This window comes from Bos indicus, chromosome 22 (genome assembly GCF_029378745.1).
Source record: "Bos indicus isolate NIAB-ARS_2022 breed Sahiwal x Tharparkar chromosome 22, NIAB-ARS_B.indTharparkar_mat_pri_1.0, whole genome shotgun sequence".
In the NCBI taxonomy this organism is placed as follows: Eukaryota; Metazoa; Chordata; class Mammalia; order Artiodactyla; family Bovidae; genus Bos; species Bos indicus.
Window position 1 is genome coordinate 52,933,550 of NC_091781.1, and position 18,012 is coordinate 52,951,561.

Below are 18,012 nucleotides of genomic sequence, written 5' to 3' on the forward strand. Positions count from 1 at the left end.
GAAAGTCTGTTTTCCTCTTTTTATCCAGAGCCTCCAGCTAGCCAGCTCTTTCAGTTACATGAAAGGAAAGGTGCCTGATAAATTGCTTCTGTGGGAGTAGGTTGCTTCTCTTTCAGAATGTGGTTCAGTTGGTTTTAAAAGTGCATATTTTCTGTATGTATTTTCTCGCCTGAATTTTGAAAGTTTGGTGTGCTGGCCACAGCATAGATTCTGGAGTGAATGGCACTGGGTTTGTGTCCCAGCTTTGCCACTCTCTAGCTGTGTGATCATAGACAAATTTCTGAGCCTGTTTCCTCCCCAGAGAAAGGAGATTAATTCCACCCATATCATGAGCAAGCAGTGAGATGTGGAGGAGCTTGCGTTTGTCAAGAGCCTAGCACGTTGCCTGAGACAGATTCAATGCTTGGTGGATGTTTGTTCGCCGCCCCCTTTTCTCCCTGTGTCCTATTTTATATACAGATGTGTAAAAAATGACTGGACAGAACAAGATGATGAGTGAAAAATCGAAGTTTATTTATCCTGCCTTTGACAGGAGCTAGTTTCCATTTAGCTAGAAAGGTGATATTCTTCCCCTGAGGCGCCTTGGGCAGGTTCCTCAGTGGGCTGAGGTGCAGTGTCACTACACAGGTAGAAAAGGTGGCAGAGGTGTTTCCTAAATGCCTTGTCAAGAAACACGTAGAGGAGAGGGTTGACGCAGCAGTGGGTGGCGGCGATGATTCTCGTGATCTGAACGCTTTTGTTCAGGTTGTAACTACTCCCACAGCCATGCAGGGAGAAGTGTTCATTGAAAGCAGACAGGAAAAGTACAATATTGTAGGGTCCCCACATCAGAAGGAAAACTGCCATTATGGTGAAAACAAGCTTGAAAAGGCCATAGTTCCTCTCCCTGAACTGGAGTGTTTTCCTCATTCGCACGTAGCAATATACAAAAGCAAACAGTGGCAAAAGAAATCCCAAGATGTTCATCTTTAAGGTCAGAAAATGCTTCCAGAATGTCTCATCGGCTGGTAAGAAGTGAAGTCCGGTAAAGAAGCACTTGTATTTCTGGCTTTGCATCTGAGGTTTGTAAGAAACAAGTTCAGGCAAAGTGACCAGAGTGGCTGTGACCCACACTAGAACACTTATGAAGATGCTGCCGGCCACAGTCCTGCAGGCCGAGAAACGCCTTCTCACATGGAAAAACTCCTTGTACCTTTGCACAGTCAGAAGGACATTGAAAAATGCCTCACTGTACAGGCCTATGGAGTAGAGCAACAGGAGAATTTTACACAGAGGGTCATCAAAGCCCTCCCCATGAGAGGCTGCGTAAGCCCAGAATGGCAGAGTGAGCAAGAAACCCAAGTTCGAAAGTGCCAAATTGAGGAAAGACATATTTTCTGCTTGCCTGAGTCCTTTATATTTTACCAGGATAAACACAACCAAGATATTGTCCAGGAGGCCAACCATGAACACCGTGGTGTAGAGGTAAGGCACCAGCTGGGCCGAGAGAATCTTGGGGTCGTATGGGGTGCATGGTTCTATTTCGTCATCACTCAGATCATCCTCTATGAAGACATCGTAGTCATCCTCTGGTGCTGGCGTGTAATTAGCCATCTTCAGGCTGCCCTGGGGAGAAATGAAAGGTTATTTTCCCTTCATACAGCTATGTGGTCCTGGATGAAACAGCACACAGGACTAGAGCCCCTGCAGCCACGCTCGTCCTTTCTGGTGTTTATTTTAGCCAGAGCAGGTCTCAACTTAGAAGATTTAAAATAAACATTTCTTTAACATGCCCCTGCATCCTGAGCACAGCTGCTATAATTCATCCCTTCATTAAGCACTTAGGTGTTTAGTAGTATACCAGCTACCACAGGGAGACAAAAGTAAACGTTACCCTTCTTCATACAACTTCATTCTCTTGGTAGAAACAAGACTTGCCTACTTGAAGCTATATAAGAAAAAACACAATTAAAGAGAACTAAGTACCAGGGTTTAGTTTCACAAAATTGGTGTCCGTCACAGTTCCTATGTGTTTAAAAAGTTTGCTCACCCTCTGTAAACAGCTTCCTGTGATAGGCAGAGAAGTCTGAGTTCTCTCGAAGGATATAAATAAATGTTTGCAAAAGTGAAACCACCCTAAGTATCAAGTGGACACAACTGGTTAAATACGTCGATGACTTACCACTGACTGAGTTCCTGGGAGGGGAGGGAACAGCCTCCTGACCTACGAGTTGCTGTGGGAGCCGTCTGGCCAGATCAAAGACTTAACTTCCTTCTGAATAGCCGGCCCCTGACCCTTTGGGGCAAGAGAAACCACTGTTTATCCCCCTGGTGGCTGTGTCCCACCAGTCACAGGTCTCAGGGACTAAGCGAAATAAAGCAACTTGAAAGCTCCCACTAACCCCTAGATAGTTTCTCAAGCTGCAAAGAGAAACCGGGAAGTTGTTTGCTCCTGCTGCTGCTCTCCCCACCCCCACCCCGCACCCCGCCTTTGATTTCCCTGTGGCCATCCTGCTGGCTGCCCCAGATAAGGAACTAAGTTATTGCTGCTTCTCAGTGATACTGAGGGAGGGATGGAAAGTGCTCTGACGTGCAACTCTGAGCAGGTAGTGGGTAGCAGCAGAGAAGTGTCACACGCAGTGACTGGCGGTGACTGTGCATCCGGACCAGGGGCTGACGCTCCCCTGGAGCATTTCATCAGTATTAGCATATGGGTCAGTCTTCAAGAACTTGTGGTGAGCAACCCTGCTTGGACTCGTACTGTTACTTTTGAAAGTAGCAGTAGCTGAGAGGAACAGTAACAGGGCTTTCCTCAGCTCAGCTGGTAAAGAATCCATCTGCAATGTGGGAGACCTGGCTTCGATCCCTGGGTTGGGAAGATACCCTGGAGAAGGGAATGGCTACCCACTCCAGTAATCTGGCCTGCAGAATCCTGTGGACTGTATAGTCCATGGGGTTGCAAAGAGTCGGACACGACTGAGCGACTTTCTTTATTCTTTCTGAGAGACATTTTTTGTGTGTCAGATATTTGACTGAAGAATGGGGCTGCAAGGGAGGATTTGGTGCCAGTGGAAGCCACAGAATAATGTCATTTGAGAAGAGAGTGGGTTCAGAGATGAGACCTCAGTACCAGTGAGCCTGGGGGAAATCGATGTGATGGAACCAAGGAATTAGGAAGGATGTTAGGAGCTGACCTTGCTCCTATAAGAAGGGTCTAGTGCACGAGGATTCCATGGTGAGGACACAGGCTCTATCAAAATGCCGTGCAGAGAACGTGAAGGGAACAAGCTCAACCCTAGACTGAGGCTGGGGTGGGTGACGTTTAAGGCCAGAGAGAAAGGAAGCTGAGAGTCCACATTTGAAGGGAGATGGGGGTGGTTGGGAAGAAAGATGAACTGAAAAAAATAACTTGAAATAACTGGAAAATCTGTATGAACTCCTGGATCGACTGTTTGTACCTGTGATGGACCTAATTTGGGGACCAGTCTTACATGTTGGCTTCCTGTTCATTTCACTGGTTAAAAGACTTCTGTTAATGCCAAAGATGTTTTTGAAGTGATAGTGCAGAATGTAGATCTGTCAGAAATATAACTGAGGGAACTATTAAGGGAAAGGAAAAATAAACAATAAAGGCCTGGACAGATATGTGACAAGCATTAAATTTAACCCAGAGGGAAACTCGTGATGTTCCTCTGTATGAAGGGGTTGGAAGGGGTTGGGAGAGATTGGTGCTGCTGGGAACCTGGGCTGTGAATATTTCCCAGCAAGTCTTCCTCCATCATCCCCCAGTATGGCTTCTGTGAGTCAGTGAGGGTCACCGCGCCCTGGGGGTTCTGCCCCCTGCAGCTGGGCTATTTGGAGACACATCAGTCCCCCCACAACTTTGACTAAGTGATGGTGCCTCATGGTGCTTTATTGCCTGATGCTTACTGGTCAGTCTCCCAGAGGGGAGTGAGGGTCAAGTCAAACTTTGAAACTTAAAAAACCCCATGAACATACACACTGCACATTGTGTGGTTAAGTGGAGGAAAATAGCAGCAAGCAGGTGCCTCATCTGTATCACAGAATCATGTGAAATTTGAAGTTTCCTAGAGAAAAGCATCGTTCGGTAAATTCCAGATCACCCTAACTTCCTGATATTCAAATGGACTTCACTTTCGGAATTATTTTATTTTGGCTTGATTCCCAGAATTCTGCTTATTTACACCCAGACCTTGGAGTTCTTTTTTGTTTAAATTGAGATATAATCAACAGAAAGCATTCTAGAAGTTTAAGGTGTGCCATATTGATACATTTATATTGCAATATGATTGCCATGGTAGTGTTAGCTAACAAAATTACCAATTTTTTATGTGGTGAAAACAATTCTGTTTTCTTAGCAAATTTAATGTTTATAATACAATTTGGTTGTCTATAATCACTATACTGTATATTTGATCTCGAAGACCATGGGATTCTTGAAAATTAGTAGGAAGGAGTTGTTTACAAGTCTAAAGTTGAGGCAGGAGGAAGGTTTTATTTACCATTTTAGTATCTGGAACTGTAATAGGGTCATCATTATTGGTGAAACTTCACTACATTCTAAGGTTTGTGAGCTGCATGCTCAATTAAAAAAAAAAAAAAAAAGAAATCCAAGGTCTGGGTGTAAATAAGCAGAATTCTGGGAATCAAGCCAAAATAAAATAATTCCGAAAGTGAAGTCCATTTGAATATCAGGAAGTTAGGATGATCCTTACCGAACAATGCTTTTCTCTAGGAAACTTCAAATTTCACGTGATTCTGTGATACATATAATTAAACCCCAGTTTTTTAGACAATTGAAGTATAGTTGATTTACAGTGTTATATTAGTTTCAGGTGTATAACATAGTGATTCAGGATATTATACATTATACTCCATTTGAAGTTATTCTTTAGAAGGACTGAAGGTTCAGCTGAAGCTGAACCTCCAATACTTCAGCTGCCTGATGTGAAGAGCCGACTCATTGGAAAAGACCTTGATGCCGGGAAAGATTGAGGGTAGGAGTAGAGGGGGATGACAGAGGATGAGATGGTTTGATAGCGTTACCAACTCAATAAACATGGGTTTGAGCAAACTCTCAGAGATAGTGAAGGACAGGTAATCCTGGTGTGCTTCAGTCTTGGGGTTGCAGAGAGTTGGACATGACTTAGTGACTAAATAACAGCAAAATTATTGCAAAATAATGGCTATATTTCCTTGTGTTGTGCAATATATCAATATTGCTTATTTATTTTATACATAATAGTTTGTATCTTTTCACCCTTTACCCCTCTCTTGGCCCTTCCCCGAATCTTCCCTCACTCCACAGGTAACCACTAGTTTGTTCTCTGCATCTGTGAGGCTCTTTCTGTTTTGTTATATTCGTGAGTTTGCTTTTTTAATTTAGATTCCACATATAAGTGATAACATACAGTGTTTGTTTTTCTATGATTTATTTAACTAAGCATAATACTGTGTCCATCCATGTTGTTGTGAATGGCAAAATTTCATTCATTTTTATGACTAATATTCCATTGTACATGTATGCACCACACCTTCCTTATCCATTCATCTGTTTATGGGCACTTAGGTTTCTTCCATATCATGGCTAATGTAAATAATGCTGTGAAAGTTGGGGTTCTTATATCTTTGAAATTAGTGGTTTCTTTTTTTTCAGATGTATACCCAGGAGTGTAATTGCTGGGTCATCTGGAAGTTTTATTGTAGTTTTTTGAAGAACCTCTATACTGTTTTCCATAGTGGCTGCATCAATTTACATTCCTATCAACAGTGTACGAGGGTTCCCTTTTCTCTACATCCTCACCAATATTAGTTATTTGTGGCCTTTTTGATAATAGCCATTTTAACAGATATGAGGTGATAATACCATTGTGGTTTTGATTTGCATTTATCTGATGACTAATGATGTTGAACATCTTTTCATGTGTCTGTTGGCCATCTGTATGTTTTTAGAAAAGTGTTTATTCAGGTTCAGTCCCAGTTTCAGTATAGGAGGCTATCATGTTATAACTCTTACTCCCCCCATAACATGTAGATCATTCATTTGTTCAACGAATGTTTATAAAATGCATAGCACGTGCCCAGCTCTGTTTAGTAGACAAACATCCTGACCTTCATGGAGCTTACGTTGCAGACAAAAACAAAATAAGTATGTAAGTTGAAGGTGGTAGGAGAGAAGTTCTGTGGCAAAAAGTAAAGCAGGGAAGGAGACTAGGAGGGGCCAGGGTGGTTTGGGGGTTCACATTTTATGTAGAATAGTCAGAGAAAGCCTTGCTGACAAGATAATCTCTGATGAGATGAAACAGCAAATGATTAGGTCCAATAATTTATACTCATCTCATTTTCTTCTTGTTACTGAGTTCTTGTATCAAGGAGATCAGAAAACACACTGAGCAAAGGCACACAGAAACACACTGGAAAACACACTTAGCAATAACTTTACAGGAGATGCAGAAGTATTCTTCATGTTACATTGGTTTTCCATTAAAAAAAAAAAAGCTGAGGGTGCAGTGCATCTGTTAGTAATTCATTGCCTTTTAGCCCCTAACCCACCTTCCTTCCTTTGCTTCGTGATCCTCAAGCTGAACTCTGTAAACATTTGTCCTTTGCCAGCTAGTACAGAAGGCGCTGAGAATCACAGGAAGAGGCAGGGGCTTCTCATTCTGGTTCCAGGATTTTGTTGTTTGTTTTCGCTCCTTGGGATGACCTGACAGTGCTGTGTGGAGACTGATGCCCACCCTCTTGTGTGTCTCGCTGGTACCCTTACAGGCAGTTTCCTACTCACCAGCCCCAAAGGGCAGCACCTTGGCAAATTTCCTGACCATCTAGAGGGTTGCAGTCACCCTCTCTGACAAGGTCTGAATCTCAGATTTGCGAGGGAAGGCATCTTCCAGGTGTGTTCCTTCTCGGGCGCTCTGCCTCAGCCTGGAGGCCGCTCCCTATATCTGCTTCCTCCTCCCTTGGGTTTTCAGTCCCCTTTGACTGCTTAACAATTCTTGGTAGTGAATTTTCTTTGTTCAAATTGCTGGTATGATTCCTGTCTCTTAACTGGATGCTGATTGATTGATAGAACATTAAATTAGTTGAGTGAAGGGATGGGAGAGTGCTAGGATGCTTAATGCATCCTAGTGCGGTGGCATTTCAGGGATCTAATGATACTGAGAAAAGGTTATTCAAAAATTTAGAATTACAATAATTTATCTATTTCTTAAAATGGCTTCATCAAATATCAGTGCTGTCAGATTATCTAATTTTTATTAGCAAATATTCCAGAAAATTTGATACGTGTAGGAAAAAAAATCTTTGATAATGATATTCCCAAATAGCAGCTATTATAATTTTTAAATAGAACTACTTCTTGATGGAAAGTGTGTAAAACCTATTTTTAGAAAACCATCAGTTTTCCTCTGGGTTCGTTGTTTGGTGCTGAGCAGTAGATTGAAGGGGAATATACCTTCATGTTGTAATTTAAGGGATTCTGAGAATGTCTCATCCTGCCCCCACATTTTCTCCTACATCCTGGCCAAGCTTACAGCATCACTTTAGTGCTTAGTCCTCGTACTACCTGGGCTACCTGATGACGAACTCTGAAATCCAGATTTTATATGTACTTACTGGAAGAAAAATAGTTAATTATATCCTTAACAAAGGCTTTTTCAACGTTTGTTTGGTTTATTCTGCATTGTGCTAAAAAACGTAAAAAATGGGGGAGGGTGACTTTGCTCACAGATGTTTAGAAGATAGGTGGACTAAAAATATAAAACAAGTCTTTACTACAGTGCTTCTCAGAGCTCTTCAAGTGCTGATAAGCATTTGGATCTTGGAGAAAGTATGTGGCATTTCCCAAAGTTGTTAAATCATGGAGCCCCCTTGTTAATTCTCTTGCAGTTACGTATGGACTAACCGCTCTGCAGGACATGTTTCGAGAAATGTTACCTCAGACATGCAAATATTGCTGTGCTGTGTGGATCAGATCAGATCAGTCGCTCAGTTGTGTCCAACTTTTCGTGACCCCATGAATCGCAGCACGCCAGGCCTCCCTGTCCATCACCAACTCCCGGAGTTCACTCAGACTCACGTCCATCGAGTCAGTGATGCCATCCAGCCATCTCATCCTCTGTCGTTCCCTTCTCCTCTTGCCCCCAATCCTTCCCAGCATCAGAGTCTTTTCCAGCGAGTCAACTCTTTGCATGAGGTGGCCAAAGTACTGGAGTTTCAGCTTTAGCATCATTCCTTCGAAAGAAATCCCAGGGCTGATCTCCTTTAGAATGGACTGGTTGGATCTCCTTGCGGTCCAAGGGACTCTCAAGAGTCTTCTCCAACACCACAGTTCAAAAGCATCAATTCTTTGGCGCTCAGCCTTCTTCACAGTCCAACTCTCACATCCATACATGACCATCCATACATGACCATAGCCTTGACTAGATGAACCTTTGTTGGCAAAGTAATGTCTCTGCTTTTGAAATGCTATCTAGGTTGGTCATAACTTTCCTTCCAAGGAGTAAACATCTTTTAATTTCATGGCTGTAGTCACCATCTGCAGTGATTTTGGAGCCCAGAAAAATAAAGTCAGCCACTGTTTCCACTGTTTCCTCATCTATTTCCCATGAAGTGATGGGACCAGATGCCATGATCTTCGTTTTATGAATGTTGAGCTTTAAGCCAACTTTTTCACTCTCCACTTTTACCTTCATCAAGAGGCTTTTGAGTTCCTCTTCACTTTGTGCTGTAAGGGTGGTGTCATCTGCGTATCTGAGGTTATTGATATTTCTCCCGGCAATCTTGATTCCAGCTTGTGTTTCTTCCAGTCCAGCGTTTCTCATGATGTACTCTGCATATAAGTTAAATAAACAGGGTGACAATATACAGCCTTGACGAACTCCTTTTCCTATTTGGAACCAGTCTGTTGTTCCATGTCCAGTTCTAACTGTTGCTTCCTGACCTGCATACAAATTTCTCAAGAGGCAGATCAGGTGGTCTGGTATTCCCATCTCTTTCAGAATTTCCCACAGTTTATTGTGATCCACATAGTCAAAGGCTTTGGCATAGTCAATAAAGCAGAAATAGATGTTTTTGTGGAACTCTCTTGCTTTTTCCATGATCCAGCAGATGTTGGCAATTTGATCTCTGGTTCCTCTGCCTTTTCTAAAACCAGCTTGAACGTCGGGAAGTTCACGGTTCACATATTGCTGAAGCCTGGCTTGAAGAATTTTGAGCATTACTTTACTAGCGTGTGAGATGAGTGCAATGGTGTGGTAGTTTGAGCATTCTTTGGCATTGCCTTTCTTTGGGATTGGAATGAAAACGGACCTTTTCCAGTGCTGTGGCCACTGCTGAGTTTTCCAAATTTGCTGGCATATTGAGTGCAGCACTTTCACAGCATCATCTTTGAGGATTTGGAATAGCTCAACTGGAATTCCATCACCTCCACTAGCTTTGTTCGTAGTGATGCTTTCTAAGGCCCACTTGACTTCACATTCTAGGATGTCTGGCTCTAGGTCAGTGATTACACCATCGTGATTATCTGGGTCGTGAAGATCTTTTTTGTACAGTTCTTCTGTGTATTCTTGCCATCTCTTCTTAATATCTTCTGCTTCTGTTAGGTCCATATCATTTCTGTCCTTTATCAAGCCCATCTTTGCATGAAATGTTCCTTTGGTATCTCTGATTTTCTTGAAGAGATCTCTAATCTTTCCCATTCTGTTATTTTCCTCTATTTCTTTGCATCGATCGCTGAAGAAGGCTTTCTTATCTCTTCTTACTATTCTTTGGAACTCTGTATTCAGATGCTTATATCTTTCCTTTTCTCCTTTGCCTTTTGCTTCTCTTCTTTTCACAGCTATTTGTAAGGCCTCCCCAGACAGCCATTTTGCTTTTTTGCATTTCTTTTCCATGGGGATGGTCTTGATCCCTGTCTCCTGTACAATGTCACGAACCTCATTCCATAGCTCATCAGGCACTCTATCTATCAGATCTAGTCCCTTAAATCTATTTCTCACTTCCACTGTATAGTCATAAGGGATTTGATTTAGGTCATACCTGAATGGTCTAATGGTTTTCCCTATTTTCTTCAATTAAAGCGCAGGCGGCTGTGACGGGCGCGCTAAGCGCGGCCTAGAGGAGGTACTGCGGGGAGCTGCCTGTGAGAACGGGGTCCTTTGTCCGAAGGACACAGCTCTGGGAGCTGCCTCAGTCCTTGAGGGTTTGCTTGCAAACATAGCTCTCTGTCCTGCCACCCCAGAGATTAGGCGCTTATTTACTGCAGGCACCTGGAGTTCTGTGCAAACTTCTCACGCACAGAGAAATGTTATCTGGTGTAAGACATAACAGGGTGCCATTCCCATGCTCTCAAGATTTCTTGTTACTGTTTGTAAGATGTATAGGCCAACCAAGAAAAAATGTCAACTGTCTTGTCTTTCTCACGCTCTTCTGTATAAATATGAGATGCTGAATAAAGTTGGTGTCAGACTGCGTCCCTTCGTGGTGACGTGTCTGAACCTCTCGACCCCATCTTTGTAGTCTCTTGCTTTAGTTTCTTTCTTAGCCCCGCCGTGCACGTTCTCGGGACCTGATCGACTTTGCCGGCTGGCACCGGCAAGGTACCCCACGTCTGAGGTCAGGGGCAGAAGCCCGGAGGACCCCATGCCTGAAGGGCGGCGGCCAAGAGGGGTTACCCCACATCCGAGGTCAGGGGCAGCGGCCGAGAGTGCCAGACTGCGATGGTGCAGGAATGGCCGAGAGGAGCTACCCCACGTCCGAGGTTGCGGGTGGGGGGGGGGGGGGCGGCCGAGAGGAGATACCCAGTGTCTGAGGTCAGGGGTGGCGGCCGGGAGGAGATACCCCATGCCCTTAAGCCCAGGCCAGGGGTGGCTGGCGGGAGAAGCTACCCCATGCCCGAGGCCAGGGGCAGTGGCCGGGAGGACCAACCCACGCCGTGGCTGCGCAGGCACAGGAGGGCCTAGAGGAGCTATCCCACGTTGAAGGTCAGGAAGGGTGGCGGTGAGGAGATGCCCCTCATCCAAGGTAAGGAGCATTGGCTGCGCTTTGCTGGAGCAGCTGTGAAGAGATACCCCACGCCCAAGGTAAGAGAAACCCGTGTAAGACGGTAGGTGTTGCAAGAGGGCATCAGAGGGCAGATACACTGAAACCATACTCACAGAAAACTAGTCAATCTAATCACACTAGGACCACAGCCTTGTCTAACTCAATGAAACTAAGCCATGCCTGTGGGGCAACCCAAGATGGACGGGTCATGGTGGAGAGATCTGACAGAATGTCGTCCACTGGAGAAGGGAATGGCAAACCACTTCAGTATTCTTGCCTTGAGAACCCCATGAACAGTGTGAAAAGGCAAAATGATAGGATACTGAAAGAGGAACTCCCCAGGTCAGTAGGTGCCCAATATGTTACTGGAGATCAGTGGAGAAATAACTCCAGAAAGAATGAAGGGATGGAGCCAAGGCAAAAACAATACCCAGTTGTGGATGTGACTGGTGATAGAAGCAAGGTCCGATGCTGTAAAGAGCAATATTGCATAGGAACCTGGAATGTCAGGTCAATGAATCAAGGCAAATTGGAAGTGGTCAAACAAGAGATGGCAAGAGTGAATGTCGACATTCTAGGAATCAGCGAACTAAAATGGACTGGAATGGGTGAATTTAACTCAGCTGACCATTATATCTACTACTGTGGGCAGGAATCCCTCAGAAGAAATGGAGTAGCCATCATGGTCAACAAAAGAGTCCGAAATGCAGTACTTGGATGCAATCTCAAAAACAACAGAATGATCTCTGTTTGTTTCCAAGGCAAACCATTCAATATCACAGTAATCCAAGTCTATGCTTCAACCAGTAATGCTGAAGAAGCTGAAGTTGAACGGTTCTATGAAGACCTACAAAACCTTTTAGAACTAACACCCAAAAAAGATGTCCTTTTCATTACAGGGGACTGGAATGCAAAAGTAGGAAGTCAAGAAACACCTGGAGTAACAGGCAAATTTGGCCTTGGAATACGGAATGAAGCAGGGCAAAGACTAATAGAGTTTTGCCAAGAAAATGCACTGGTCATAGCAAACACCCTCTTCCAACAACACAAGAGAAGACTCTATACATGGACATCACCAGATGGCCAACACTGAAATCAGATTGACTATATTCTTTGCAGCCAAAGATGGAGAAGCTCTACACAGTCAGCAAAAACAAGACCAGGAGCTGTGGCTCGGACAATGAACTCCTTATTGCCAAATTCAGACTTAAATTGAAGAAAGTAGGGAAAACCACTAGACCATTCAGGTATGACCTAAATCAAATCCCTTATGATTATACAGTGCTGTGTGGGAACGAGGATAATTGACTGAGGAGCCCAGCTTCCTCACTCCAAAAGTACATCCTTGCATCCATGCCAAGGCCTTGCCTGCCAAGGGCTGCTCCCAGCCCAGTGGCCCTAGGGCCACTGGGATGGGCCCATTCCTGGATGATGGACTGGTGCTTCTCCCTCACCCCACTTCTTCCTTCTGTCCTTTGTTTTGGGTCAGACTTGCATTGTGATCTGGTAACTTTCCCAGCTTTGCCCACCACCCTTCGCAATCTCTCTCAGAGGTTTCATCTAATACATTTATTTTATGCTGAGTCACATATTAGTGTCTGTATCTTGAAAGAATTTGGGTAAACACAGCCTTGGAAGGGAGACATCAGTCTTTAGAGAGTCTTGAGTCCTTTGCTTACTGAAGAATGATATGTTCTGCAGCATCTTAAGTGTTAGTAGCTCAGTCATGTCTGACTCTTTGCAACCCCATGGACTGTAGCCCACCAGACTCTTCTGATGGAATTCTTCAGAATACTGGAGTGGGTAGCCATTTCCTTCTTCAGGGATCTTGCCAACGCAGGGATCAAATCTGGGTCTCCTGCATTGTAGGCAGATTCTTTACCAGCATCTTAATCCCTCCCTCATCTTTTTAGCCACTGTCTACCTGACTTCCCTGGTGGCTCAGATGGTAAAGTGCCTGCCTACAATGCAGGAGACCTGGGATTGATCCCTGGGTCGGGAAGATCCTCTAGAGAAGGAAATGGTAACACACTCCAGTACTCTTGCCTGGAAAACCCCATGGATGGAGGACCCTGTTAGGCTACAGTCCATGGAGTTGCAAAGAGTTGGACATGACTGAGCGACTTCATTTCACCTACCTGTGCTCTGCTGGGATCAATCTTTTTGAGACACATAAGGCCACTTGATGTCATTATGCCCCCATCCATGCCATCTTCAGTCAGTGCGCCAGGTCAGTTTCTGATTGCCATTCTTCTTCCTGTCTCCTCTGCCCTCACCTCCCTTCCTAACTCTCTCTTTTCTCCATTGCTGTCCTCTGTGCCCTCTGAAATCTGAATTCCACTGCAGACAATCCTCCTGGCATCCTCAACTGAATCCCAGAACATTCCTTGGCATGTTCCTTGAGGATGCTCTTTCCCTTTCACACATGCCTAATCCTTGAGGGTCAGAAGGTGATGTTCCTGGCTCCAGTGCCTCTTGCTGACCATTACTCCTGCAGATTTCAGTAGGTAGATATATAACAGACTGCTGTGGTCTCCAGCCCCCACCCTGCCCTCTGCTCATCATTGCTGATTACCACTGTCTGCCTGATTGCCTCTTATTAATACAAGGGTATGTGGATAAGGAGCTTCTCTTCACCTAGTTTTCTCCATCATCCTGGTGGCTTAATTGCCCATGTTGCCTTCCACTCAGGGCCCAGGGCTTTCAGCTCATTAACTCCACTGGCCTTCAGTTTCACTCCACTATCATCCACGCTAACAGTCAGATGTGGGGTTTGTTAAATTGATTCTGCACTGAACTTTCACAGTAAAATTGCTCACTCTTCTGATCACAGCATCTACTCCTTAGATCTTTCTCACTGCATTTGCTCCTTCTGTACTGTTGTTCTCCTTCATCAAGCCCTCTAGCCTCTGCGTCTCAGGCCTTCCTACAGCCACATCCCTCCTAGTCTTGCTAAGATCCCATAGTCTATAATGTAGTCATTCTCTGGTCAGTACCTTGGGTGCCCTTGATTCCCAGCCTTTGATCCCATCACTCTACTTCTCCCTGCCATTCTTTCTTTGAGAATGTGTTTCTGAGATTAGCTGGTTAAAACCTCTTAGCCATGAAGACAGAATTTATGACTAATTTATGGTCTCTAGTCTCAACTGGCTTCCAAGGATTTTTCTAGTTTTCCTTCTAACTCTTATGGGTTATGAATGTCCCAAATTGCCACTTTCTCCTATTTTCTGTTGGCTACTTTGAGCAATTTAAAACTCTTCGATCTCTTCAAATGCCCATTCCTGTCACCTACATTTATGTTCAGGAAATGACCTTACCTTCTACCTTTCTTGAACTCCCTCAGTTCCCTGGTCCCCAGCTTCAGATTCTCCTTTCTTCCCTCTTTCCGCGGACTCAGCTGCTCCTCTTTTATTGAAGGCTGATGTCTCCTTCTGCACTCTGGCTGTCATTCTGTCTAACCTCCGTTAGAGTATTCCATGTTTTGCTTTAGCTCCAACCTCTCTTTCTCTGTTGGTCTCTCCAGAATTTTTAAATGCTCAGGTCTCTCAGATAAAGACTGTAATCCTGCCCTTAACCTCACACATTGCTCGAGCTACTTACTCTCCCTCTTCCCAGACAGCTTTCATTAGTTGTCCAGCTGCTTCATGTTGTTCACTCCCTACCAAGTCCCCTCTGGCCTAGCATCTGTCCCCACCATTCCAGTGAGGCTGGTTTCCCGGGGCCACCAGCAACATCTTGTGGTGAAATGTAATTGGTTGCTCTGCCGACTCAGGACAGCTAATGCCCCATAAACAGGTGTCTAATATCTCCCTGCTTCCCAACTATAAACAACAATCCCACCAACCAAGCTCCAAAGCCAGCACACAAATACCACTACATACATCTAGGGCCACCCAAGCTGAAGCAGTGCTTAAGCTTTTGAAACCTCTATAGAATCTCAAAATCGTTTCTGTGGGGCTTTCTAGTAAAGATGGCAGAGTGAAATAGGGTCATGAACTCTTCCATCTCCAGGCCCTTGTAAAGTGACTAAAAGATAGTTTCAACAAAAATTCTAAAACATGGCCAGTAGCAAATGAACAAGAAATAGGGTATGATCTTGTACCACGACTTTGAAAGTGGTGCATTTGAGCTGTGCATGTGTACTCAGTCATGTCTGATTCTTTGTGACCCCATGGACTGTAGCCTGCCAGCCTCCTCTGTCCATAAGATTATCCCAGGGAGAATACTGGAGTGGGTTGCCATTTCCTCCTCCAGGGGATCTTCCTGACCCAGGGATCGAACCCATGTCTCCTGTGGCTCCTGCATCTGCACATGAATTCTTTACCACTGAGCCAGCTGGGAAGCCTGAATTTGAGCTGTACATAAACCTAATCCTACCACAGATACAGTACTGAAGAAAGAAGGAAAATCGCTAAGTCCTGAGAATTATTTCAGTACTCTTCAATTAGCAGACAAGTGGACTCAGAAGGCATCCACTTGTGAGTGTGTATCCCTGGGAAAAGAAAGGGAAAACGTCTACTGAGTAAATGCCCTCGTATTTCAGAGCGGTTTCTAGGATTTTTTGTATCTGAGATAGTGCGCTGAGTTAGGGCAATAAGAAAAATTCCACAAGAGTAGCATATACGTTTATAACACTGTGTGGGTTCTGGTAATAATATTTTGTCTATGTTTTAGGATTTTGATTCCTCATAAAAACGCTTGTAATCAAATCATGATTTAATCAACCCTGAAATTCAGAGTTCTGACCCTATTAGGATTAGGCCTGCCAGCTGTCACTCACAGAGGTCCATTTCCTTGTACATTTTGTAGTCTCAGTGTGAGTTCATGTTTATTGGAGAATATTTTCGTGGCCTGAAGTGGGAGCACTGCCTTCTGGAGGAGTTTTGCCTTTGTTCCAGCCAAGAGCACTGAGAATATGGATGGCCTGAGACAGGGTTTCCTGGCCTGTTTGGGGGGGTCTCCCATTTTGAGGGTATTCTAAAATTAAACCTTAGATTTTCATGAAGCATTGGGGTTTTGGATTCTTACAGATTTTTCACCAATCAATTAGAGCCTAGGTGAAAACAAGTAAGCTTCCTTATTGTTATCTACCTTTGAGAGAATTTCTTCTGGTTCACCTTTTCCCCAGCACTAGCTTTATGTCAGGACCTCTCAGTTGCAGAGCCTCATCTCACATAGCCTAAGGCTTTATTGTCTGCCCCCAGGTTGGAGTTATGCTTAGTGTCCTTTTTATGTGTGTGGCCTTTGATATGTCTACCTGAGACAGTGATCAGAATGACAAATATCCACTGAGTAGTGTTTCAACACATATTTGTTGAAAAATGCTATTCATTTATTCCTCTCCCAGGTATTTATTGTCTACTGATTATATATCTTCCTTTTGCTCTGCTGTACCCACTCTCTACTCACCTCCACCTTGGTTTATGTCCAGGGAGCCTTATCTTATAATAGCAGTCTCCTCTGTCCTCTGAGTATCAGCTGCATTTGGCCAATGGGGAGTTTTAGGCAGGAGATTAGAGAGTGAGGTCAGGGGATTTAGCTCCCTGGCTCCTTCCTGGTGGTTCTCAGGGGTCGTCTTGCTGGTGGGACTGATGTGTCGCTTGACCTGTGAGTGGCTCTTGTCAGCCTCTACCCACGCCTGTGCCCTGCCCCTTGTTCCTAGCAGTGGGAATGGCAGCCTGCTCTCACTGCCACCAGGTACTGCACTGTACACTGTGGTTTCCTCATGCCCTGTCTAAATCTTGTAAAGAGTCTTCTTACCAAACTTGCCTCAGTTGCCCTACTTGTATGTGCCATTTATTTCCTGCCAGGACCCTACAGGACATGTCTCCCAAGTGCGGGGAGCTTTGCCAGGTCCCTGGAGAAAATGGCAAGCAAAGTAGACCCCTTCTCTGCCCTCATGGCAGTAACTTTCTGGGGGGAGATGGTCAGGTGCACACCCGGCTGTAATTCAGGGGTTCACGTGCTGTGTGAGGGGAGCACACAGGAGCTGTAGGAGCTGTCAGCAGGGGCACCGGGCCAGGTTTTCCAGTGTGGGAGTCTCTAAGCCCAGTCTGAATGCGAGTTAGCCAGGTGAAGTGTGCGGAGGCCTCTTCCCCTCTCCTCCCTTTTCCTCCTAGTGTCTTCTTTTTCAGGTTCCTGAGGGACCATCTACTTGGATCCCAGAGATGGAGCAAGGGAAGGGAAGGTAACAGAATTCAAGATGGAGACATCTTATTACTTACTGGTATCTGTGACTGAGTTTCAGTGGAAGAGAAAGTTGTACCCCAAATCAGGCTATCTTAGATCGCGTTCCTGGCAATCCAGAGCTCTCAGCGGCAGCGGTCCTGTTAGGGTAGCTTCTGGGACACTCACGTGTAAGGGAGTGAGTGAGGCAGGACTGGGCAGAGGGAGAAGCCACCATGACGTGGGTGCAGCACACACCTCCACACAGTGTGAGGGCTCGGCTGATCTCTGTGGCGCTCTGGGGTGGTCCTTGAGCACCGTGCCACGGGGAGAGCAGGGGCCCAGCCTTTTCAGTCCCGCCTCAGCGGTCACTGGCCTCAGTCGCCCTGCAGACAGGCAGGTCCCAGTGGCTGAGGGTGGTTTCCAGTGATGGGGGCAGCAGCCCTATCCCTAGGACTGAAGTGGGCATCTGGGCAGAGTACGGCACAGGCTGAGGGTTCTGCTTTTCTGCAAATGTCGTTTACCCTGGTTGACAGGAAATGGAAACTGGAATTTTCAACACCATCATGTTGTAAGACTGTGAAACCCACGTGTATGGTGGACGGAAGGAGTAGTCATGTGCAGAGGGAGGCCATGCTGCGCACTCACTCCATCTGACCGTCTCCCTGGTTCTCACCATTGTCCACAGGGTATGGAGAGCAGAGTGGAAGAGGAAGTGGCTCATCCCCCCGCCCCACCCCCCAGCATGCCCTTCTCCTCCTCGCCTTCCCTGCTCCAGCTTTTGTAGGGTTGGTTATGCTGGAC

The 18,012-nt window shown here is 45.2% G+C and overlaps 1 protein-coding gene and 1 long non-coding RNA gene across 8 annotated transcripts in view; one reads left to right on the forward strand and one right to left on the reverse strand.

Moving 5' to 3' along the window:
• Positions 1-18,012, forward strand: part of LOC139178651 (uncharacterized) — a 191,665-nt gene that overhangs the window by 5,529 nt on the left and 168,124 nt on the right. The window lies entirely within an intron of this gene.
• On the reverse strand, positions 493-17,677 carry CCRL2 (C-C motif chemokine receptor like 2). Of its 7 annotated transcripts, none has more exons than XM_070776809.1 (3): positions 2,030-2,110; positions 1,874-1,927; positions 493-1,605 (listed from the first exon to the last, which is right to left on the reverse strand). In XM_070776809.1, exon 3 carries the CDS (start codon positions 1,591-1,593, stop codon positions 547-549), a length of 1,047 nt encoding a protein of 348 aa, XP_070632910.1. In that variant the 5' UTR covers positions 1,594-1,605; positions 1,874-1,927; positions 2,030-2,110; the 3' UTR covers positions 493-546. The 7 variants fall into 7 exon arrangements, with proteins under 7 accessions (XP_070632910.1, XP_070632909.1, XP_070632911.1 ...); XM_070776808.1 differs by having other exon boundaries at positions 493-1,600; positions 2,030-2,085; XM_070776810.1 differs by lacking the exons at positions 1,874-1,927; positions 2,030-2,110 and adding an exon at positions 17,268-17,677.

What these genes read in the sequence shown, in the direction of transcription:
- CCRL2 (XM_070776808.1), bottom strand. Translation starts at nt 1,893, where the DNA reads ATGAAGTTGTATGAAGAAGG. An exon ending in ATGAAGTTGTATGAAGAAGG is followed by an intron (nt 1,601 to 1,873) that starts GTAACGTTTACT and finishes TCCCCAGGGCAG; the next exon opens with CCTGAAGATGGCTAATTACA.